This window comes from Podarcis cretensis, assembly GCF_951804945.1.
Source record: "Podarcis cretensis genome assembly, chromosome: 2".
Lineage (NCBI taxonomy): Eukaryota > Metazoa > Chordata > Lepidosauria > Squamata > Lacertidae > Podarcis > Podarcis cretensis.
In genome coordinates this window covers 123,254,275-123,279,256 of record NC_137171.1, presented here as the reverse complement: position 1 = coordinate 123,279,256, position 24,982 = coordinate 123,254,275, and the positions used below count along the sequence as shown (strand labels likewise).

The window sequence follows — 24,982 nt, the reverse complement described above, 5'->3', positions numbered from 1 at the left end:
TTACTTACCATCCAAGCCTTTTTGAGGGAATCTGGGAAAAAATGTATGGGTCTTCTAGAGTCAACATACTTGGAGATATGATCCCACCAATTATGAAGTCTCCGGGCCGGTAGTAATTCTGTGTTTCACTTTCTTCCCAGATCAGATTCAAGGGACATACTTTTCCTTGATTTTCGCAGTCTCCATGTGTCATTAGCAGGAAAAGCAGGAGGGAAATCATTTTGCCTGTACCTCCTACATGCGGGTGGTGCTGTGGTCTAAACCACAGAGGCTAAGGTTTGCCTATCAAAAGGCCGGCGGTTCGAATCCCCGTGACGGTGTAAGTTCCGTTGCTCAGTTCCTGCTACTGCCAACCTAGCAGTTCGAAAGCATATCAAAGTGCAAGTAGATAAATAGCAGGAAGGTAAACTGTGTTTCCGTGCACTGCTCTGGTTCGCCAGAAGTGGCATAGTCATGCGGGCATATTACGACTCCCTCGGCCAATAAAGCGAGATGAGCACCGCAACCCCAGAGTTGTTTGCGACTGGACCTAATGGTCAGGGGTCCCTTTACCTTTACCTACACTTCTTTTTTGGCTGCTCCTTTCTCTTGCCCAGCCAGGTAATCAGAAGTCAAAAACACTTGCAAGAGGAGTGCTGCAGTGACTTTCCCAGTATGGGTAACATTCAGGTTTGCCTCAGCTGTTCATTCAGACTGTCTCTGACATAACAGCTATTCTCTGCATCAACCTTTCTCCCCAGGCGCAGAGCTAGATATAACCTCCTGCTGTCCTTGATTGTGCTGTCCTGGCAACCTCCAGAAATATCTCTTGATCTTGGCAGGAATAAATAGCTATGGTTTTGATAATTATAAGGAGAATAAATTTGACACTGCAACAAACTTTAGTCATTGCGAAGTTTGGGTGGCAGGTGCAGAGCTGGGAAAAACCATGTTTATAAGAAATCACAGGTGAATTGCCAAAGTTTGATGTGTGTGTGTGTGTGTGTGTGTGTGTGTGTGCAAGTTTGGCCTCAACAGCATTAGGAAAACTCTGCAGCCAGATGAGGCCAAGTCCCATCTAGTCCAGCATCCCATATATTGCAGTGTCTGATCATACACTTTTGGGAAGCTCACAAGCAGGGCATGGGGGTAACAGCCCTTTGGTGGTCTTGTTCCGCAACAAATGGTATTCAGAGACAGTGCCAGATTTACGTATAAGCTAAACAAGCCATAGCTTACGGCCCACTCTCTTAGGGTCCCCCCAAAAAAGGTTAAAGGGGAAAAAACTGCATGTACGTTTCCAAAATATAGGATAAAAAACAAATAATATAAACATACAGCAACAGTGTTTTGTGTTGTGCATGGACCTATTAGGTCCATAAATTACAGCATAGCCTATATTCAACACAAAATCCAACGACAATTAGTTGTTGACAAAGGACAGGTGGACATATAAAGGGCCCCATTATCTTCAGTAGCTGTTCAGAGACATGCAAGCCTCTGATCCCCACAAAAACCAGCCCACAGTTAGATCATTAAGAATTATCAACTGCTTGTTTCTTTAAGGCATATGCCCCATGGGGCTTACTCCCAGGTAAATAAGTCCAGGTTCTGTGTGTCCCATTGAACTGAAAGGGAATTCTGGCTAACAAGGCACTGCAGGAAAATACATCTTTCTTATGGAGTTGAGAGATGCCTTCTTGGCTCAGCATCAAATTGTGCAGGTTGGCAGATGCCAAATTAGCACTCCAACTAAGAGGGAGGAAGTCTTAGGGGGAGCCTCTGCAACACCACCTTCCCTGTTCATGAGTGAGAGGTGAGCAGGTCTTACTTGAAATGGGCCACTATAGACAAAACAGGGTTAGGCTAGTGATGGTGATTGTTAGTAGAGGTGCTGTGTTCTCTGAGATCAGAACAAGCAGCAGAACAAGCTTAGAAGGAAGTTTGAATGGCAACCATTTGACTAAATGAAGAAATTTGATGGGATCTTTTAACATTATCTGTAAGTTTGTGGTTCGAGGACCCGATCCCCCCAAAGTGGAATGAATACACCTATACCACAAAGGTTGTGACGATTGCTACGAGGTAGGCGAAAAAACCAAAAAGCCTAATGCCAAATGGAAAAATTCCTACCAGGCCCCCCAGACAACCAGGGCGACCAACCTAAGGTCCATAGCAAGGCCAAGGAAAACTAAGACCCTGAGCTCAAAGGGAGTGGTGGGTGGGTGAATCGCGACGGGACGATGAAGAGTGAGGCCGAGGAGGGGCTGGCGCCGCAGTATTAAGGCTGCTGTACACGCCCCCTTGGAGGCACCTGGTTGGGTGCCTGCCGATGGGCGTGGGTGCCAGCCAGGTGAATGGGTGGCAGGGGGCTAACGCCCCCTGCTAGAGGGTGGCTCGGGCTCCCGCCCACAACCACTCCCCTCTCTTCCAGGAGGAGAGTCTTTGTGGTTCGAGGACCCGATCCCCCCAAAGTGGAATGAATACACAAGGACATGTGATATAAGGTTAATGGGCAAGAAAAGGCCACAACTTTATTGATTACAGCAAGTGAAAAGGTATTGGCTTAGGCATTGGATTACGCTAGCTGACTCCACCCCCTCTGAGAGGGGTGAGTCTAAAACAAGGGGGTTTATTCACCAGTAGGTGGAGCCTGTTGATGCTAATCCAACTATAGGCTCTCCCCTGATGTCACCGAGGGTTGTGCCATGGCCTCCCGCCAAGCAGGCATCGGACAGAATACATGACCGCCAGATTCCTTTAACGGAATACCCCAAAATTGAAGGCATAGGCTATGGCCACACCTAGCCCTTCGACACCACAACACATTATTCCAATGCCTAACCACCACCCGAGCCCAAAAGGGGCTCGCCGCCAATACCCTCACAGCTGTAACCAATCCCTAATGCTGCTGATGACGCTATCTAACCAAATGTCATTCCCCTGGTCTGAGAGATGAACCCCGTCATTCTGATACAAGGCCTGGTCGCCAGTCCGGATACGGTCATGAGAAATGACTCGGCCATTCATAAAGCGCACCCAACGGGATATCACCCGATTTAAGAGTTTCCTGGTTTTTTCAATGGCCATACAGTTCTGCGCACCGCACCAAACAACTCTCTTCAGGAAGGAGGACCAGAACCCTGTTGTTCCGGGGAACAAGGCAGCAATCACATCCAAGTCTCTTTTTATGTTCCACGACAAGTCCACACTTCTTCTATTAACAAGGCCATTCTCCCCTAAATGAATGGTAAGGATGTCGGGAGGGCCGAACGTGGCTACTCTCTCCCTCAGCAATGGCATAAGCTCTTCCCAACGCATGCCTCGTCTCGAAAACCAGGAAACTCGAACTCCAGGTGGCAATCCAAGATAAAGAGTGAGGCCGCAGCTGACCGCCCGTACGCGGGCCCAATGGACTATACTGTGGCCGCAAATCCACAGACTTCTCCTGAAAATGGCTGAGAAAGAAAGGAAAGAAAAACGGGTAAGTAGGGGCAATGTAGCTGAGCGTATTCTAGCGAATATAACCTTTATAAGCATTGGATTTCCATCGGCCCATCTCCTTAATCTTATCCACAGGCAGACCCAAGCGTGCAGCTGTTGTGGCGGCGCCAATCCTGAATGAGTGTGCAGCATAATCCTGGGAAGATAAACCACAAGCATCAATAGCTTTGCGGAGTACCCTGGTGAATTGGTGTCTCAATAAGGGTGACCCATCTCCGTGAACCAGCAGTGGACCTGGGCCGGGAGGCCTGAGGTAAAGGTACTATCTAGTGTCCTTGACTGGGCATGGACCCTGCTGCGCTGACGCTGTAAGTTTAACCAGAACACCCCTACCGGCCTGATCAGTTTTGGATTGATGTATCTGCATCGTCATGCTAGTTTCGGACAACTGCACATCCTCCATAAGGAGGCCGCGCAATGAGCCGTTTGTGCTAACCTCGACTACAACTTCGCCAACTCTCAGGGCGCCAAAAAAGGCGATAGCATATGCTGCGGAAAAGAGGCGGGCCTCAAACTTGGTCCAGCAGATTGACCTAAGCTTTGTGCGTATCTGAGAGAGCAACCCCTAAGAAATTGGCTTACGGCCCTCGGCCCCAGGGGATTGTAGCCTGCCCCAACCCTCGATAGCTCTGCGCATCAGGAAGTCATTGCACGGATCGGAGGGAAACGTGGCTTTAGCAAAGAAGCTGATGGCAGCTAGATGTATCTTTAAGGTTTTGGGGGGACGTCCCAAATCATCAAGATGGGAAAGGTATTGCAGAATGTCGTCAGTGGTGGGTGGCACGCTAGGTGAAAGCCCAGATATCCCAGACCTGAAGCCCAAGAAATCGCACCAGGCCTTCTTGTAAGACCTGAGAGTGGAGGGTGCGACAGACGCTAATACTCCCTTGATCACTTTGCGTCTCCAATGTTCCACAGGTGCTCTGGAAAGGGTTCGGGCAACAGTTGCGCTCCAGGTGCTAGCGACCGGTAGCGAGACATCTGAAAGCGAGACAAAGCTATTTCATTATTGATCCCTGGTATGAATTTGGCTGAAAAAACAAACGACCGCAGAAGGGAGGAGACCCTCGCAGATCGAGATGACTGCCTGGCCAGTATGTTCACCACTGCCAGGTTGTCGGTCCTGAAGCACACCCGGCGATTTCGAAACTCCTCCGTCCTGATATGTACGGCCACTACTATTGGAAAAAACTCCAGAATAGTGAGATCCCGCGTGATGGCCTCGCCCTGCCACCCCGTTGGCCATCGTTGAGCGCACCATCGTCCCCTGAAGTACAAGCCAAAGCCCAGGGACCCTGCCGCATCTGATTGGACGTGGAAATCTGAGGACAATGGCGACGGGACGACGAAGAGTGAGGCCGAGGAGGGGCTGGCGCCGCAGTATTAAGGCTGCTGTACACGCCCCCTTGGAGGCACCTGGTTGGGTGCCTGCCGATGGGCGTGGGCTCCAGCCAGGTGAGTGGGTGGCAGGGGGCTAATGCCCCTTGCTAGAGGGTGGCTCGGGCTCCCGCCCACAACCACTCCCCTCTCTTCCAGGAGGAGAGTCTTTACAACCATGGCTCACCTGAACAGGGGTGCCATTTTGCCCCCACAATAGGGGGTGCCCGGTGCCATAGGTGCCATACAGCATGCATGGCCCTGGCACCAAAATTTGTGGGTGCTCAGCCACAGACCTTCCTTGGGCTATAGGGATGCTAAAAAATCTGTGTTGTACATAGTTGTTCTACTATGTTCCAGTACAATATACTACTGCTGACCTTAAGTTAACTGTCTGATATATTTTCTTCTACAATGTTGTGACTTCAGTTACACAATCCACTGGCGAGCTGACTGCACACTGCACACACCCCAACGTTACAAATACATTTTCATCATTCATTATTTATGGCAAAGGAAGAGAAAAAACGTTTTGAAAAATACATTGAATTTTGCATAGCTTGTTGTTGTCATCTGTTGTCACATTTGTAAATTGCACTTTACAAAACATTTAAAAAATTTTTTTGCAACTGAGTCCTTAGAGAATCACACGACATATTGTATGTCCTTTGTATTCAGATCAGGCCTCAGTACAATAATGCAGCACAGTTTGGCATAACAAGCTACAAGAATTTGCTGAAATGGCGCAGTTGAGAAATAGCCTGAGAGGCAACTCAAAACAAAAATTTATGCAAAAGTGGGATAGATATAAGATATATGTTCAAAAATACAGTAAAGGGTCACTATCTATGCTAGCATTCAACTGATGTTGGAGAGAGACTGAGTTGAGAAATAAGACCAAGGGTAAAACAAAAAAAATTCCTTCCAGTAGCACCTTAAAGACCAACTAAGTTAGTTCTTGGTATGAGCTTTCGTGTGCATGCACACTTCTTCAGATGCATGCACACGAAAGCTCATACCAAGAACTAACTTAGTTGGTCTTTAAGGTGCTACTGGAAGGAATTTTTTTTGTTTTGACTATGGCAGACCAACATGGCCACCTATCTGTAACAAGATATGAAAAAGGTATTAAATATACCTTTCTGAAGAAACCAGAGGCCTTTCTCCTGGGCATGGTCGGCCAATTGGTGCCAAAGAAGGACAGAACTTTCTTTATGTATGCAACAACAGCAGCAAGAATACTCATCGCGAAGTATTGGAAGACACAAGATTTACCCACCCGGGAAGAATGGCAGATGAAGTTGATGGACTATATGGAATTGGCGGAAATGACTGGCAGAATCCGAGACCAGGGAGAAGAGTCGGTGGAAGAAGATTGGAAAAAATTTAAAGATTATTTACAGAAATATTGTAAAATTAATGAGCTTTAGAAAAATGGTGGAATGAAGTTATATGGCTTTGGCAGGAATGTTATAAGGAACTAGGTACAGACAGATTGTTAATGTATTAAAGGGAAAAAACAAGGTTAGAATATGTTAAGATTAATTACAGGACAGAAAACAGAGGAAATGGAAAGGAATTGCTGAAACAGTTAATTGAAGTGGAATACAAAAAGGGAGGCGCGAGGAAGTCAATGAAACAAGTGAATGAAAGCTAAGATTGAAAATATTGGAAGTGTTTTTAATTGCTTTTGTTTTGTTTTGTTAATTCAATGTTCTATGTAGTGTTTTTGTTTTTGTTTTTGTATTGTATTATATTGATTTGTTTAATTCTTTTTCTTTCTTTTTGTAATCTTTAAATTCTTAATAAATGTTTTTAAAAAAAGAGAGACGAGAGGTTTGGACTACACTGCAAAGACTTTTATTTCTAAGCTACACAGACAGCAAAGAAATATATATCCTCTCTCTATGAAAGCAGAGAGCAACTCAAACAAAGGAACAAAGGAAACATGAAACCAGTAAACATCACATCCGTCTCCTGCCTCCGTGAGACTTCCAACAGCCTGGAAGGTCTCTGGAATGTAAACAGAGTCCTGTGACTCCAAGCAGCTGCACAGTGGCAAATAGAAACTAGCAGCCATATGTCCTCTTTTTCCAGAGCATGTCCACTTTTTAAAAATGAGAGCTATCCTAGCGATAAAAGTAGAAGTTGGCAAATGTGTCCTCTATTTTGCTCTTCTAAATATGGCAGAGGGGGGAACTAGATCTAAGGAAAACTTTGAAAAATATTGGGTTTGACTCATTCTCTAGCTAAAAGAGCCCCAGTGGAGTTTAAGACTGAAATATCTGCAGCTTTTGCAAAGTGTGGGAAACATCGGTTGTTGGACTTCTAAACACCCTGGCATTAAGCACCAACAATGTGCTCCCCATGCCTCTACCCCTCTGGCAGTGAATAGACCACAAACTGAAGTAAGAGCACCAGCAGCGGACTTCCCTTGTTGGGTTGTGGTGGCAGTGCTGCAGAGCCACACAAGCGACTCAACAACTTTGGATGATCTCTTTGGATTTTTAAAAAAAGGTATCGTCTTATAACTGAAGGATTGTCTCCATCCCCTTCATTCAGCCTGGACACTGAGGTTCAGCTGCAAGGCTCTTCTGGAGGTTCCATCACTGCAAGAAATGAGGTTAAAGGGAACCAGGCGGAGGGCCTATTCGGTACAGCCCACCCTCTAATTTATTACAGTCATACCTTGGTTTACAGACACTTCGGGTTGTGCGATTTCAGGTTGCGCACATTGCTGAACCCGGAAGTACCGGAAGAAGAAGAAGAGTTTGGATTTGATATCCCACCTTTCACTCCCTTTAAGGAGTATCAAAGCGGCTCACATTCTCCTTTCCCTTCCTCCCCCACAACAAACACTCTGTGAGGTGAGTGGGGCTGAGAGACTTCAGAGAAGTGTGACTGGCCCAAGGTCACCCAGCAGCTGCATGTGGAGGAGCGGAGACGCGAACCCTGTTCCCCAGATTACGTGACTACCGCTCTTCACCACTACACCACACTGGCTCTCAACAGGTTACTTCTGGGTTCTGGCGCTTGTGCATGCGCAGAAACGCTAAATCGCTCTTTGCGCATGGCCAGAAGCGCCGAATCGGAACCCACGCGTGCGCAGACGCGGCACTGTGGGTTGATAACACTGCGGGTTGAAACGTGTTTCCCACAAAGATCAAGTTTGCAACTCGATCATCCACTATATTATTATTATTACATGGGGCGTCTTATAAACGAGAAAAGATGGTACATTTAAAGAAAATAAAGCGACATAAACAATTGAGATGTAATTTGCAAAAAATTATTGATGATAGTCACACTGCTTTAATAATGTATTCATGTTTCAAAGGTGAGAGTCACTTCAGGTTTAGCTCAAGTGTTACTTTTCATCAGAAAATCCTCATGGAAGGAAAACCTGATGAATACTTGAACTATGAAAAGAGCATTTGGTGGAACCCACACTGTGCATCCCACCAACGAATGATTATTGGGAAAGAAACAGGATAATATCACATCATGTTAGAAGTACTTATATTACTTCAAGCCTTGCTGCCCTTTTATATAACTCAGAAAGGTTAAAATAGTGTCCCTCTTTTATATTGCAATAAAGCTCAGATGTTTCTCCTCCTTGGGTGGCCACATTGCATCTTGATTCATCCAAGAATCTAAGCCCTCAAATGCCACCAGAGAAGCATCTTCAGGCAGCTCAACAACAGCAACGGATCATCACCAACTTTTAGCAAGTATACAAGCTTTAACATATATATATAGAGAACCTTCTTCTGGCAAAAAAGAAAAGGATAAAGGCTATGTAACTGTATGTAAGTACCTATTGTAGAATATTAACAGGGACCCCGAAGCCCACTACATGTCCCAAGGTCCTGTATCAAACCTGAATTAAGTTCACACCAACTGTTTCTGATTAATATTCTGTTTTAAGCAAAACCCATCCCTTTATATAGCCTGGAGAATCTGCTGCCATCTTTAGGATTTTGTTGTCAAGTGCTCCTTTGTGTTCAGATCAGGTCTCAGTATAATGATGTAGCACTTGGGAAGGAAGATGCAGCCCAGGAGCCCAGCACTGGAGGCCAACATAGAGAAGACCTGCACGGCTACCATGTATTTCCCCTTGGTGCTCAGGTAGGTGGGCACAAAGGACACCCAAACACTGCAGAAGACCAGCATGCTGAAGGTGATCAGCTTGGCCTCATTGAAGGCCCCAGGCAGCTTCCTGGCTAAGAAAGCCACCACGAAGCAGATAGCAGCCAGGAAGCCCATGTAGCCCAGGGCACCATAAAACATGGCCACAGACCCTTCATTGCATTGCAGGATAATCTCTGCAGGCTGGGAGTGCATGTCAGACTCTGGAAATGGGGGAGAGGTACTCAGCCAGATGGTGCAGATGAGAACTTGGACACTGGAACAGGAAATGACAACAGCGTTGGCCAGACTTTTCCCCAGCCATCTCCTCACTCTGTTCCCTGGCTTGGTGGCCATGAAGGCCAGCACCACAGTGATGGTTTTAGCCAACAAAGAAGAGATGGCAACTGAGAAGATGATGCTGAAGACCATTTGTCGGAGAAGACAGGTCTCTTTCTTCGGCCGGCCAATGAATAGTAAGGAGGATGAAAAAGAGAGCAGGAGGGAGACAAGGAGGATGTAGGAGAGGTCCCGGTTATTGGCTTTGACTATGGACGTTTCTTTGTATTTAAGGAAGATTCCTAAAACAATGCTTGTCATTAATAGCAGCAAGATAGCAATGGAAGCTTGAACGCTCCCCAAAGTTTCTTCATAGGTCAGGAAGGCGATAATTTTGGGAAGGCACTGAACTTGACCCTTGTCTGGATGCTGATCTTTGGGACATTTGGTACAATGTTTTGCATCTAAGGAGGAAAAGGGAGTGCTCTAGCATCATTTAAATCCACAACCATCTATGTTTTATTACATTTTAGGGGGAACAATGTCCATATATGGGAGTGTCAGGTAAAAAGAATGTCTAAAAAGGGAGTGGACAAAATTGGTTTGTTCAATTGCTTATTTAATATTTGTGCTTATCCTGTTGGCTTCTTCCATGATGATAGAGGCGGTTTTGAAAAGTTTCTCATTTTAATCACCAAAACAACCTTGTGATACAGGTAAAGCTGAGAGGCAGTGACCTCCCACAGAGGTGCTTCTTGTACAGCTTTTGCTGAATTTATACTGTCCTGTTCTATGTGAAATGGTTTTACCTTAAATAAATAATATATCTGATTACTGAGGATGCCCTCACAATGATCGTTGATTTGTAGTCCACAAATTGCTTCCTTTTCATTCTTTGTGTCAACCCACTTCCTAGAATTTGTCAGAATTCAGAGCCGGTCAGAGGTATGTGCCTATCTCTCCAGGCACCGGCAGAATTCTTTCGACCTCCCTCCGGCGACTCCCGGTAGGAAAAACACACGAGGTCCGTTCCGGCGATTTTCCTCAGGCTGTGAGAAAAACACACCAAACTGCTTCTCCTCCTCCCTGCTCTCCAGCATATCCCCAGGGAGGGGAATCAGACTCAGACAGAAATGTATCTACATTGTCTTTATTCCTGTCTTTCACTTCAGTACAGAGAAAACATGTCTGCTCTGTTCAACAAACAGAGAGAAACTCCAAACTCCACCTATGTACATCCTGTACAGGTCATATGACACACACACTGAGCTAACATCCGGTGCTCAGTACAGAATGGACTGCCCCTTTGTTTCCATGGCAACAGTCACATACATCCTGTCTGGCTTTCCAGCCACAAGCAGCAGACTTGGCTGCTATAGCCTTTGCTTGCTGCTGCATTGCTGCTTTAGAATAACATACTCCCCCTAAAGTATCAATGCGTGCTGCAAGCAAAGCGTCATCCAGAGAAGAAAACAAACAGTTGTTATACTTATAACACTCCCCTGTTGTTTCAGTTCCACCCTTGGAACTACCCGCCACTGGTTTTACCAATGTACCTCTCTGGTTGTGTGACTTCCAAGGAATGAGTGCTTCTGCATTACCTTGGTTAGCAACTCTCTGTTGTGCCCTTGTCTCTGACTCAGACACAGCTTCAATTTGACCTTGGTCGTTTACAACAGCAACACATGCAATAGCTTGGTTGGCAAACTCTTTTGAATACCTCTTGGGTGGTACACCCTTCGTTGCTCTCTCAGACCTACGTAAGAGGTGCTGCTCTTCTCTGCTTTCTGGTTCAGCCTCTGAACTCTCTGAAGAACCAGTACTAAGCTTAATCAGTGGTTCATCCTCCTCTTCTGAGGGTCTAGTCATTGTGTGAGATTTCTTCTCAATGACTGTGACAACTGAGCTGTCTGAGCTATCGCTGTCATCATCAGTACTACTGAACTCAATAAGATCAAACTCATCATCATCAGAATCATCATCATCACCTGTGGGAAATGTGTGAACAATCACTCGCTCCTGTTCAGGAGCACTCTCTAGAAATTTTGTGAGAATCGCCTTACCAGATTCAGACAAAATTACTCTGTAGAGACCCTTTTCATAACCCACAAAAATGCCTCTGGCATTCTTTACTCCACCTGGAGCTTCTGTCCTCACATGAGACCCAAAAACCTTGAAATGGGCAACAGAAGGTTTTCTGTGGAACAGTTTCTCAAAAGGAGAACTTCCCAATTCGTTTGAAAACTTTCTCAACCACGTGTAACAATATGACATTAGCGACTCAGCCCAGTACTCATGTGGCAGATGTGAACTAAGCAATTGCGCATGCATTCCCTTTTGCAATTCTTTGTTCACCCTAACACAGATACATCTGTTCCAAGCTTCTTCGGAAGCTGCAATTTTGTGTCTTATCCCTTTCTTCTTCAGGAACCTCTGGAAATCCTGTAAGAGAAAAATTGGCTTCTCATCTGTGCAAAGACAATCTATGTCAGCATCATGCATATTTTTAACTTTGTCACAAAACTCTTTAAACCTTTCTAAGGCTTCTTTCGGTCTCTCCAAAAGATAAATCCAGACAAAACCTGTAAAAGAATCAACACATATTAGGTAATACTTTGCATTGCCTCTGGAAGGTGCTAAAGGACCAATCACATCAGCATACACCCGCTGAAATGCCTTGTCGACCCTCGAGGTGACCTGCTTGGCGTTCTTTTCAGCTACACCTGCAAAAGAAATCATGTTAGAATCACAAGAATTACATTCCATGTAATCACTTTGATCAAAAGTCAACAAATACAGTCCATCTTTCTCTTCGGCAGAAAGATACAGCTCTCCATCTTTGTAGATCTCGCAGTGTTGATCATCATAGGACAGTTTTAGTCCCTTCTTGGCAATCTGCGAAACGCTGAGCAGATTGTACTCCAACTCTGGAACCAAATAAACATCGTTTATAGTCAAGTTCAGACCTTTAAGATACACAGTCCCAATTCCGGTGGCTTCCAGCTCTTGACCGTTGGCTTGTTGTACAACGAAGCTTTGCTTCTTAAACGACGAAAACAAATCCCTGCGATGGGTCATGTGAACCGTCGCTCCCGTGTCTAAAATGAAGGAATTCCCCACTTGTGGTGTGGCTTTTAGGGACATCAAAGCCTTCGCAGGCTTCGCCTGTGACTTGGCATGACTTCTGCCTGACGCCTCAGACTTCGTGGAGCTTCCCTTGGCTCCTTTGTTCTGACGTGGCTTCCTGCAGTTCCGCTGAAGATGCCCAGTCTGTCCACAATTGTGGCATCGGACAACGTTCAAAGCTACGGCGTCTCCTCCAGTAGCTACAGCAGTGGGGGTGTTAGAACTCCGTTCTTCCCTCCCCCTGTCCTTGACTTCCAGGGCGGCAAGTCTGTCATGTTCGTTCAGGACCACGGCAAAGACCCTGTCCGAAGTCAAATCTTGCGCTGGGAGAGACCCCAGCTGACTGGCAATCGTTTTGTAAGTCCGATTCAGGCTGTTGATCACCATGAAGCAAAACACTTCCTCATCCAGATGGAAATTGCGTTCCACCATCTGCTGACGCAGAAATTTCATTTCCGTCAGGTGCGCTTGAACATCTCCATCAGGCGCAAGCCTCAGGTTAGTCAGCTTTTCAAAATACAGCAATGCTGAAGAACCTGCATCTCTCTGATGTGTCCTTCTCAGCGTGTCCCAAACATCTTTCGCGTGCTCTAAATCTTGTATATGAACAAGCTGAGAGTCTGACACGCACAGAATTATAGCAGTTCTGGCCTTCATATCCTGTGACTCCCAAACAGGCGTTGGTGCTGCAGGGATGGGGTTCTCAATCACCCTAAACAGTCTCTGATTCTGCAGCAAGGCCTTCATCTTAATAGACCAAGATGCATAATTGTCACTGGTCAAAAGGGGTGGAGAAGGCAGGCCCCCCCCTCTCTTGGCATCCATTTTGAGTCCTTGCATTGACTCTCAAACACAAGCCTCTAAAATCCAATAGCTGGCTTGTTTACACTCTGTGCACCTGGCAGCTATAACACTGGCCGCTTGGAAAGTTCCTTTGTAAGGACCTAGTCAAAACACAAGCTGTTTTTGCCACTCTGGGCATAGCCTGACTTCCAGCCCTTATCTGCGTTGCTAAGCAACCACATTCCTTTCCTTGGACAGGAAAAACCACAGGAATGTTTGGAATGCAGACTCTTCTCTCTCAGAGCTGTTTTTCCCAAACGTTGCTCCCATGAAGCAGAGAATTAATCCATCTGCATTCACACTCTTAAGCCCGAAAATCTCATACCTGGGCTCCGTAGCTTGGCTTTCAGCTTCTTCTGGTCAGCTTCTGGCTGCAGAGAATCAGCATCCATCTCAGGCTTCCATGGAGAGGGATGAATACAGTCTCCTTGATGCAGACTCCCATGGATCGTAGCAACCGTCAACTGCTACCAATGTCAGAATTCAGAGCCGGTCAGAGGTATGTGCCTATCTCTCCAGGCACCGGCAGAATTCTTTCGACCTCCCTCCGGCGACTCCCGGTAGGAAAAACACACGAGGTCCGTTCCGGCGATTTTCCTCAGGCTGTGAGAAAAACACACCAAACTGCTTCTCCTCCTCCCTGCTCTCCAGCATATCCCCAGGGAGGGGAATCAGACTCAGACAGAAATGTATCTACATTGTCTTTATTCCTGTCTTTCACTTCAGTACAGAGAAAACATGTCTGCTCTGTTCAACAAACAGAGAGAAACTCCAAACTCCACCTATGTACATCCTGTACAGGTCATATGACACACACACTGAGCTAACATCCGGTGCTCAGTACAGAATGGACTGCCCCTTTGTTTCCATGGCAACAGTCACATACATCCTGTCTGGCTTTCCAGCCACAAGCAGCAGACTTGGCTGCTATAGCCTTTGCTTGCTGCTGCATTCACGTAGGTGAATAAAAATAGAGAAGCCAAAAAAGGAGGCACAATCAAAAATGTCTTTTGACTCTTCAAAGAAAGTGTTCCTAAGTGAATGTTTACACAATTTATATTCTCAAAAGGGCTCCCGTTTATATTCACCCACCTTCCTGAGCAGAGATGGTCCCATCTGCACATGGGGCACAAGCATAGCAGCAAACGGGCTTTCCTTCTTGAACCACTTTGGCGTATCCAGGTTGACAGCTTTTGGTACACCTGGAGCTAGGTACAGTCTAAACATAGAGAACATGCATCAAACAGAAAGTCTCAGGACTATTTGTGTCTATGTCATTCATTTATGGAGTTTAGAAAGGACCTAACAAGGGTCCCTATTCCCACTGACCCCAGGCACTTTCCCAGGGAAGCATTTTGATGCAGGACAATGTGGCAGGGAAAACTCTTTGGTGTGTTTCCTTTTTTGTTCGGACAATTATATTGGACTGTTCTATGCAAAAGTATACATTAAAAAAGCAATTTTAAAACCCTAGAATGACAGTGATAACAAAACAGCAGCAATAAAACATACTTATGAAGTTAAAATCAAAGGACCCCTAGATAGTTAAGTCCAGTGAAATTTGACTATGGGATGTGGCGCTCATCTCCACTTTCAGGCCAAGGGAGCCGGCATTCGTCCTCAGACAGCTTTCTGGGTCATGTGGCAGCATGACTAAACCACTTCTGGAGCAATAGGACACTGTGATGAGTGCCAGAGTGCACAGAAACACCATTTACATTTCCGCTGCAACGGTACTTATTTATTTACTTCCACTGGTATGCTTTTGAACTGCTAGGCTGGCAGCAGCTGAGACAGAGCAATGGGAGCAGCAGTTAAACATACCGCCACCCGAAGACTCCAACTTCAAAAACTGCCTCCTAAATTATGGTTACTTTATTATTCTCTTTCCAAAGCTAGCACCATGCTTGTTAACTGTCCAAGCACTCAGGTCAGGAGATGCCATCAATATCCAGGGAGCAATTGTTCTCCTTTCCACTGTTTACTTCCTGAAGTTTGGACGTGATTCTCATTCACCCCCTGGGCTGACTTTTGAAAACCTAGCATTACACTGATTAGGGCTTATCCATACCTCCTTTTGGGCCATCTTTCTAGTCACAGGTCCATGCTTTAAAGCTCAGTGTCAAAGCAGTCCTTCCTTCCTTCCTTCCTTCCTTCCTTCCTTCCTTCCTTCCTTCCTTCCTTCCTTCCTTCCTTCCTTCCTTCCTTCCTTCCTGTGTGTCTCAGTGCTTCCCCTAAGAAAACCCACATTTTAGCAGTGAATCAAAGCAAATGGCAATTCAGGTTTCCACAGGAAAGTGCTGGCAGAAAAAACACCATCAAACAGATCAGGACCTGTAAGTCGCATTGTGGCACAAATGGAAGTGTCAGTAAGCCCTTACTCCCCAACAGGTGTGCAAAGGGCTGTAGTCAAAGTGCCCTTGGAATTATTCATTAAGTGATTAGACCATTACAGATGTAATGCGGGATAAAGTAGCATGCCATACCTTCTCAAACCACTTGGGCCACACAATAGCTTGTGAGTTGATTGTGAACTTGGTGTCAGTGGATCCGTCTCTCCTTACACTCCCAACCAGCACTCTTACACGAGACTTATTGGGAAACATCACCCAGTTCTCAATGTCATAGTAGAATGGAATCTCCCCATTCTCATCCAATCTGAGGCTGCCCATGGAAGTATTCAAAAACTGGAGTCCTCCTAAGAAAGGGTGGAGCTGGAAGAGCAGTTAAAAAACACCATAATTTATATAATAGAAAAGTTGAATATCAGACCTCTACACTTTGAGCTCTAATCTCCTAGGAATTGGGGTCTGTGCATATTTCATCTGGACTCGTGAGCCTTTTGCAGCCATTCCTTTTTCTTTATTAGAACATTTGTAGGCAACTCATTGTATAAATTAATAAGGTTTCCCGGGAATAAGATAAATACAAAAGACAATAAAAATACTTCTTAAAAAATAAAAATAGCACAAATACCAAACTTTTTGAACATAGATGGTCCTACAAATCAGTGCACAGCATAGATGCCAACTCCATGGGGCCCTGGGTGCCCAAGCACCGACAAAATTCCCCATGAAGGGGTCAGGCATCCACAAATTTTGGTGCCAGAGCCATGCATGCTGCATGACACCTACAGGCCCAGGCATAGGGGCCATATTGGCACTCCTAGTGCACAGTTAGACCCTTACCTTATGAACAGAACACTATTTCCCCAGCTGCTCACTGTATCACCAGGGAAGGTTATTTGTCAATAGGGGCTGCTCAGGTCTCCTCACAGCCAAGAGCGTAGGAGTGGGATGTGTGGCTGTTCAGAGTAGTCCCCCTGCCTGGTAAAATTATCTGAAAGTAGGGGGAATTTGCACATACATACTATCATGAGATTGAAACTTTTGTTGCTCAGTATTCTAGGTAATGTGGAAGCCTGCAAATTGAAGACTTCTCCTTTCCGTTCATAGTGTAGCCGCTTTCAGTAGAACTTGCACAGTGCCACAAAGGAGGACATCGTCTCCCATTATCATTGGGTTGTGCTAATTTATTGGCATAGAGGTAAATTTTTTAACAGTTAATATAATTTAAATATAAATCCTTTTAACAAAATCTGTTTCTTTCAACAGCTTTTCCAACAAGCTGAGAAGCTCTTTGCTTTTCTTGTTCTTTCTGTAGTTTTACAGTGTGTTTCATACTATCCAAGTTGTTAAACCGCCCTGCACTCTTTTGACAAAGGCCAATTTTATCATGTAAAAGTTTAGATATTAATATAGAATTAAAAATTCCTTCTGTTTTACAGTTGATGGGCAATTTCAAGTCCCAGCAGAGACACAGTGGAAGTGTTATTCTAAAGCAGCAATGCAGCAGCAAGCAAAGGCTATAGCAGCCAAGTCTGCTGCTTGTGGCTGGAAAGCCAAACAGGATGTATGTGACTGTTGCCGTGGAAACAAAGGGGCAGTCCATTCTGTACTGAGCACCGGATGTTAGCTCAGTGTGTGTGTCATATGACCTGTACAGGATGTACATGGGTGGAGTTTGGAGTTTCTCTCTGTTTGTTGATGAGAGCAGACATGTTTTCTCTATATGACTGCTGAAGACAGGAATAAAACATGTAGATACATTTCTGTCTGTGTCTGATTCCCCTCCCTGGGGATATGCTGGAGAGCAGGGAGGAAGAGAAGCAGTTTGGTGTGTTTTTCTCACAGCCTGAGGAAAATCGCCGGAACGGACCTCGTGTGTTTTTCCTACCGGGAGTCGCCGGAGGGAGGTCGAAAGAATTCAGCCGGTGCCTGGAGAGATAGGCACATACCTCTGACCGGCCTTGAATTCTGACATTGGTAGCAGTTGACGGTTGCTACGATCCATGGGAGTCTGCATCAAGGAGGCTGATTCTCTGCAGCTAGAAGCTGACCAGAAGAAGCTGAAAGCCAAGCTACGGAGCCCAGGTATGAGATTTTCGGGCTTAGAAGTGTGAATGCAGATGGATTAATTCTCTGCTTCATGGGAGCAACGTTTGGGAAAAACAGCTCCGAGAGAGAAGAGTCTGCATTCCAAACATTCCTGTGGTTTTTCCTGTCCAAGGAAAGGAATGTGGTTGCTAAGCAACGCAGATAAGGGCTGGAAGTCAGGCTATGCCCAGAGTGGCACAAACAAGTCGTGTTTTGACTAGGCCTTTACACAGGAACTGTTGGAAAGGGACTTTCCAAGCAGCCAGTGTTATAGCTGCCAGGTGCACAGAGTGTAAACAAGCCAGCTATTGGATTTTAGAGGCTTGTGTTTGAGAGTCAATGCAAGGACTCAAAATGGATGTCAAGAAGGGAAGCCTGCCTTCTCCACCCCTTTTGACCAGTGACAATTATGCATCTTGGTCTATTAAGATGAAGGCCTTGCTGCAGAATCAGAGACTGTTTGGGGTGATTGAGAACCCCATCCCTGCAGCACCAACGCGTCCTTGGGAGTCACAGGATGTGAAGGCCAGAACTGCTATAATTCTGTGCGTGTCAGACTCTCAGCTTGTTCATATACAAGATTTAGAGCACGCGAAAGATGTTTGGGACACACTGAGAAGGACACATCAGAGAGATGCAGGTTCTTCAGCGTTGCTGTATTTTGAAAAGCTGACTAACCTGAGGCTTGCGCCTGATGGAGATGTTCAAGCGCACCTGACGGAAATGAAATTTCTGCGTCAGCAGATGGTGGAACGCAATTTCCATCTGGATGAGGAAGTGTTTTGCTTCATGGTGATAAACAGTCTGAATCGGACTTACAAAACGGTTGCCAGTCAGCTGGGGTCTCTCCCAGCGCAAGATCTAACGTCGGACAGGGTCTTTGCCGTGGTTCTGAACGAACATGACAGACTTGCCGCCCTGGAAGTCAAGGACAGGGGGAGACAAGAACGGAGTTCTAACACCCCCACTGCTGTAGCTACTGGAGGAGACGCTGTAGCTTTGAACGTTGTCCGATGCCACAATTGTGGACAGACTGGGCATCTTCAGCGGAACTGCAGGAAGCCACGTCAGAACAAAGGAGCCAAGGGAAGCTCCACGAAGTCTGAGGCGTCAGGCAGAAGTCATGCCAAGTCACAGGCGAAGCCTGCAAAGGCTTTGATGTCCCTAAAAGCCATACCACAAGTGGGGAATTCCTTCGTTTTAGACACGGGAGCGACGGTTCACATGACCCATCGCAGGGATTTGTTTTCATTGTTTAAGCAGCAAAGCTTCGTTGTACAACAAGCCAACGGTCAAGAGCTGGAAGCCACCGGAATTGGGACTGTGTATCTTAAAAGTCTGAACTTGACTATAAACGATGTTTATTTGGTTCCAGAGTTGAAGTACAATCTGCTCAGCGTTTCGCAGATTGCCAAGAAGGGACTAAAACTGTCCTATGATGATCAACACTGCGAGATCTACAAAGATGGAGAGTTGTATCTTTCTGCCAAAGAGAAAGATGGACTGTATTTGTTGACTTTTGATCAAAGTGATTACATGGAATGTAATTCTTGTGATTCTAACATGATTTCTGTTGCAGGTGTAGCCAAGAAGAACACCAAGCAGGTCACCTCGAGGGTCGACAAGGCATTTCAGCGGGTGTATGCTGATGTGATTGGTCCTTTAGCACCATCTAGAGGCAATGCAAAGTATTACCTAATATGTGTTGATTCTTTTACAGGTTTTGTCTGGATTTATCTTTTGGAGAGACCGAAAGAAGCCTTAGAAAGGTTTAAAGAGTTTTGTGACAAGGTTAAAAATATGCATGATGCTGACATAGATTGTCTTTGCACAGATGAGAAGCCAATTTTTCTCTTACAGGATTTCCAGAGGTTCCTGAAGAAGAAAGGGATAAGACACAAAATTGCAGCTTCCGAAGAAGCTTGGAAGAGATGTATCTGTGTTAGGGTGAACAAAGAATTGCAAAAGGGAATGCATGCGCAATTGCTTAGTTCACATCTGCCACATGAGTACTGGGCTGAGTCACTAATGTCATTTTGTTACACGTGGTTGAGAAAGGTTTCAAAAGACTTGGGATGTTCTCCTTTTGAGAAACTGTTCCACAGAAAACCTTCTGTTGCCCATTTCAAGGTTTTCGGGTCTCATGTGAGAACAGAAGCTCCAGGTGGAGTAAAGAATGCCAGAGGCATTTTTGTGGGTTATGAAAAGGGTCTCTACAGAGTAATTTTGTCTGAATCTGGTAAGGTGATTCTCACAAAATTTCTAGAGAGTGCTCCTGAACAGGAGCAAGTGATTGTTCACACATTTCCCACAGGAGATGATGATGATTCTGATGATGATGATGATGATGAGTTTGATCTTATTGAGTTCAGTAGTACTGATGATGACAGCGATAGCTCAGACAGCTCAGTTGTCACAGTCATTGAGAGGAAATCTCACATAATGACTAGACCCTCAGAAGAGGAGGATGATCCACTGATTAAGCTTAGTACTGGTTCTTCAGAGAGTTCAGAGGCTGAACCAGAAAGCAAGGGAGAGCAGCACCTCTTACGTAGGTCTGAGAGAGCAACGAAGGGTGTACCACCCAAGAGGTATTCAAAAGAGTTTGCCAACCAAGCTATTGCATGTGTTGCTGTTGTAAACGACCAAGGTCAAATTGAAGCTGTGTCTGAGTCAGAGACAAGGGCACAACAGAGAGTTGCTAACCAAGGTAATGCAGAAGCACTCATTCCTTGGAAGTCACACAACCAGAGAGGTACATTGGTAAAACCAGTGGCGGGTAGTTCCAAGGATGGAACTGAAACAACAGGGGAGTGTTATACATATAACAACTGTTTGTTTTCTTCTCTGGATGACGCTTTGCTCGCAGCACGCATTGATACTTTAGGGGGAGTATGTTATTCTAAAGCAGCAATGCAGCAGCAAGCAAAGGCTATAGCAGCCAAGTCTGCTGCTTGTGGCTGGAAAGCCAAACAGGATGTATGTGACTGTTGCCGTGGAAACAAAGGGGCAGTCCATTCTGTACTGAGCACCGGATGTTAGCTCAGTGTGTGTGTCATATGACCTGTACAGGATGTACATGGGTGGAGTTTGGAGTTTCTCTCTGTTTGTTGATGAGAGCAGACATGTTTTCTCTATATGACTGCTGAAGACAGGAATAAAACATGTAGATACATTTCTGTCTGTGTCTGATTCCCCTCCCTGGGGATATGCTGGAGAGCAGGGAGGAAGAGAAGCAGTTTGGTGTGTTTTTCTCACAGCCTGAGGAAAATCGCCGGAACGGACCTCGTGTGTTTTTCCTACCGGGAGTCGCCGGAGGGAGGTCGAAAGAATTCAGCCGGTGCCTGGAGAGATAGGCACATACCTCTGACCGGCCTTGAATTCTGACAGGAAGATGAGGAGGAACCAACTTCTCCTATGATGGCTGCATCTCTCTCAGGGCGCCAGAGAGGAAGAACTAGATGGTGGGGGACTGTTCTGACATATCCACAATAGGCAGAAAGGTCTGCTTCTGCCACAAGACTCACTAATGAGATTTTCCTCCAAAAGGAGCAAAAAGAAATAAAAATCTCAGTCCTAAATCTGAATCCAGTGGTGGGAAAATTTGCAACAAGGAAAAGGAAATACCTGCCATGGCTGTAGCCTTTGACGTTCCAGCCTGTCTCCTTCACTCGCCATCAGCATGACCTTTGATCTGGATGAATATGCAGCATTCAAAGCCTGAGCCACAGCTTGGACACTGAAATAAGTGATATAGCTGTCTTGAGACAGGGCTCTCTCCAGCTCCTCTTCAGGCACCATCTCCAGTTTCTCATTCTCTGTGCATCTTGTCCGACGTTTCACAGCCAATGTGTGCTTTCTATATAAACAATGAAATGCTTTATCCCAAAACTGTCCAAGAATTTTGGAAACTGGCACATAGGATTGGTATTTGTTCCTTAGTTGGGGCTTCATTATGAAGGACAAAGATCCATGGATGTACTGGAAGAGATCAGGAGCACTATGAAAATCAAAATTAATGTCTAGAAGACCTATTGAGATCCAGACTTTCCCCCCGATTTGTTTCTCAAGAAATTGTTGTATTATCATGAGTTCAGTCCATGCCCCTTGACTGCTTTTATAGTAAACAAATATTTTGACTTGGTCCCATACGGTAAATGGTTCACTTGGGATGAGATATGGATCTACGTTATGTTCTGGTATTCTTTTTAATAAGGCAATGCAAATTCCATTGTTCGTCATCAGAGGTGTCAAGGCACTCAAGAACCTTTCTCCAGTATCATTGTCTGAAACCAAGAGGCCAGTCCACGTCCATCCAAAATTCAGGAGCAACTTGACAATCCCCCAATACTGACTTTCCCCCTTGGGAACCATTTGGTAGACAAAGGGGGCTTCAATTTTCTCATCCAGTTTCTGAGTCATAATGCCATAACTGATCTAGTGAGGAAAGGAAGAGATTAGTGATTTGTTTGATTTTCAGGAAAAGGAATAGATACTGCATTTATTGTCTGTTATTACTTATTATCTGTTATTGTCTGAAAAAAATGTGCTTGCTGCGGTTGATTGCAGTTTTAGTCTGAAATTTTTGGAGAGTGCCAGACTGGTGGATGCTGGAAGAAAGATCTACTATCACTAAGGGTTTTCTCACTTTTTCATTTCCCATATTGACTCTCCTGGAAAGAAAGTGGAATTTATTTCTTGTCCCTATCCTTCATACCTGTGGGATTTTGTAGATGCCAGACATGACTGAAATCTCTTTCGAGATGGCAGAATTGCTCCCTTCAAGAACAGACAGCAGGTTATTCCATTCTCCACAGTTATAGTTTGGAATATTGCTTTGCCCCCCTGCAAGCAGGTCTAGCATGGCAGCAGAAGTCATCCTTGCATCCAAAAAGTTCTCAAAGAGGTTGTAGCCCAAGGAGATGTTGGGTAAGAACCTGGAATCCCGGTTGATCTCCTGAACGGAGAACAAGAAGGACAAGATGTGCCAGTAGAACCTAGGCATAAAACTGCAATGAAACATCAAATAAAAAATGTCAGAAACCTATTTACCATGTAAAGAAAACAAATGTTATTTCTAGGCAATCTCAAAGTAGCTCATCACCAAACAATGATATGTATGTTTGCAGTTTGGGCTGAGACAAGGAATATATTTTTATTATTATTTATGTAATAAATTTATATACCGCTCTTCATCTGAGGATCACCTAGTTACAAGGTGTAAATCTATTTACCACTTAAAAATAAAAACTAGGAGATTGCAAATTCCATTGCAAAGAAAGAAAGAAAACACACATCTTTCAAAGTGGAAAATTGCCTTTATTATTATGAATTAAGTAGAAACTGTTGGAGTGGTGTTGGAGAAGCATGACATCCAGCGGCATCTAATTACTTACCATCCAAGCCTTTTTGAGGGAATCTGGGAAAAAAAGAATGGGTCTTCTAGAGTCAACACACTTGGAGATATGATCCCACCAATTATGAAGTCTCCGGGCCGGTAGTAATTCTGTGTTTCACTTTCTTCCCAGATCAGATTCAAGGGACATTCTTTTCCTTGATTTTTGCAGTCTCCATGTGTCATTAGCAGGAAAAGCAGGAGGGAAATCATTTTGCCTATGCCTCCTACTCTTCTCTTGTGGCTGCTCCTCTCTCCTCCCCAGCCAGGTCATCAGAAGTCAAAAACACTTGCAAGAGGAATGCAGCAGTGACTTTCCCAGTATGGGCAACATTCAGGTATCCCTCAGCTGTTCATTCAGACTGTCTCTGACAAAACAGCTATTCTCTGCATCAGCCTTTCTCCCCAGGCACAGAGCTAGATATAACTTCCTGCTGTCCTTGATTGTGGTGTCTTGGCAACCTCCAGAAATATATCTTGATCTTGGCAGGAATAAATAGCTATGATTTTGATAATTATAAGGAGAATAAATTTGACACTGCAACAAACTTTAGTCATTGCAAAGTTTGGGTGGCAGGTGCAGAGCTGGAGGAAAAACATGTTTATAAGAAATCACAGGTGAATTGCCAAAGTTTGATGTGTGTGTGTGTGTGTGTGTGTGCAAGATTGGCCTCAACAGCATTAGGAAAGCTCTGCAGCCAGATGAGACCAAGTCCCATCTAGTCCAGCATCCCATATATTACAGTGTCTGATCATACACCTTTGGGAAGCTCACAAGCAGGGCATGGGGGTAAGAGCCCTTTGGTGGTCTTGTTCCGCAACAAACACTATTCAGAGACAGTGCCAGATTTACGTATAAGCTAAACAAGCTATAGCTTACGGCCCCACTCTCTTGGGGGCCCCAAAAAAGGTTAAAGGGAAAAAACCTGCATGTACATTTCCAAAATATAGAATAAAAAACAAGGCATAGGGCACTGCAGGAAAATACATCTTTCTTCTGAAGTTCAGAGATGTCTTCTTGGCTCAGCATCAAATTGTGCAGGTTCCTAGAAACAGATTCCCAGCACACAGCTATTAACTGAGCTTTAGAAAAAAGAAATAAAAGAAACTGCAAAAAGAAAGCGAAGAAGAAATACAATGAATGCTGGCATGTAAAAAAGGTGGAATAGATTGGTTTAAAGTGTATCAATGGGAGAAAAACATTACAAATGCCCATATAAATCAATGGGTAACACCAGCCACCCAGACACTTCATTCAGGCTCCAGCAATAAACACAGACCCTTCAACCAAGACTGGAGCTTAGTGGAGCTTGGGAGATGCCAAATTATCACTCCAACTAAGAAGGAGGAAGTCTTAGGGGGAGCCCCTGCAACACCACCTTCCCTGCCCAAGGAAAAACTTGGTTGCTCTATTCCTGGAAAAACTTGGTTGCTCTATTCCTGGAAAAACTTGGTTGCTCTATTCAATAAGCGATCTGTCTGGATTGAGAGGCAGACCAAGGTAGAATCACTTTCAGCTACAATACTGAATGTCACTAACTGCATAAGCTACTGACCTTCCTTGGGCTCTAGGGATGCTAAAAGAACTGTGTTGTACATAGTTGTTCTACTATGTGCCAGTACAATATACTACCCCTGACCTTAGTTAACTGTCTGAGATATTTTCTTCTACAAGCAATGTTGTGGCTTCAATTACGCAATCCACTGGCAAGCTGACTGCACACTGCACACACCCCAACGTTACAAAAACATTTTCATCATTCATTATTTATGGGAAAGGAAGAGTAAAAACGTTTTGAAAAATACATTGAATTTTGCATAGCTCGCTGTTGTCATCTGTTGTCACATTTGTAAAATGCACTTTACAACACGTTTGAAATGTTTTACTTGCAGCTATTTAGCTGAGTCCTTAGAG

At 44.9% G+C, this 24,982-nt stretch overlaps 2 protein-coding genes across 2 annotated transcripts in view; both read right to left on the bottom strand.

Annotated features, from left to right (window-relative positions):
- LOC307209847 (vomeronasal type-2 receptor 26-like) overlaps positions 1-24,982 on the bottom strand; it is a gene marked incomplete at both ends in the record, with an annotated part of 161,875 nt that overhangs the window by 36,392 nt on the left and 100,501 nt on the right. The gene's annotated exons all lie outside the window — the stretch shown is intronic.
- Positions 8,833-24,666, bottom strand: LOC307209852 (vomeronasal type-2 receptor 26-like; the record flags this gene model as incomplete). The annotated part of the gene is made up of 7 exons (XM_079965216.1): positions 8,833-9,731; positions 14,329-14,455; positions 15,723-15,950; positions 21,300-22,109; positions 22,390-22,629; positions 24,056-24,150; positions 24,624-24,666. The coding sequence occupies 7 exons, from the start codon at positions 24,664-24,666 to the stop codon at positions 8,833-8,835; spliced, it is 2,442 nt and encodes an 813-aa protein (XP_079821342.1).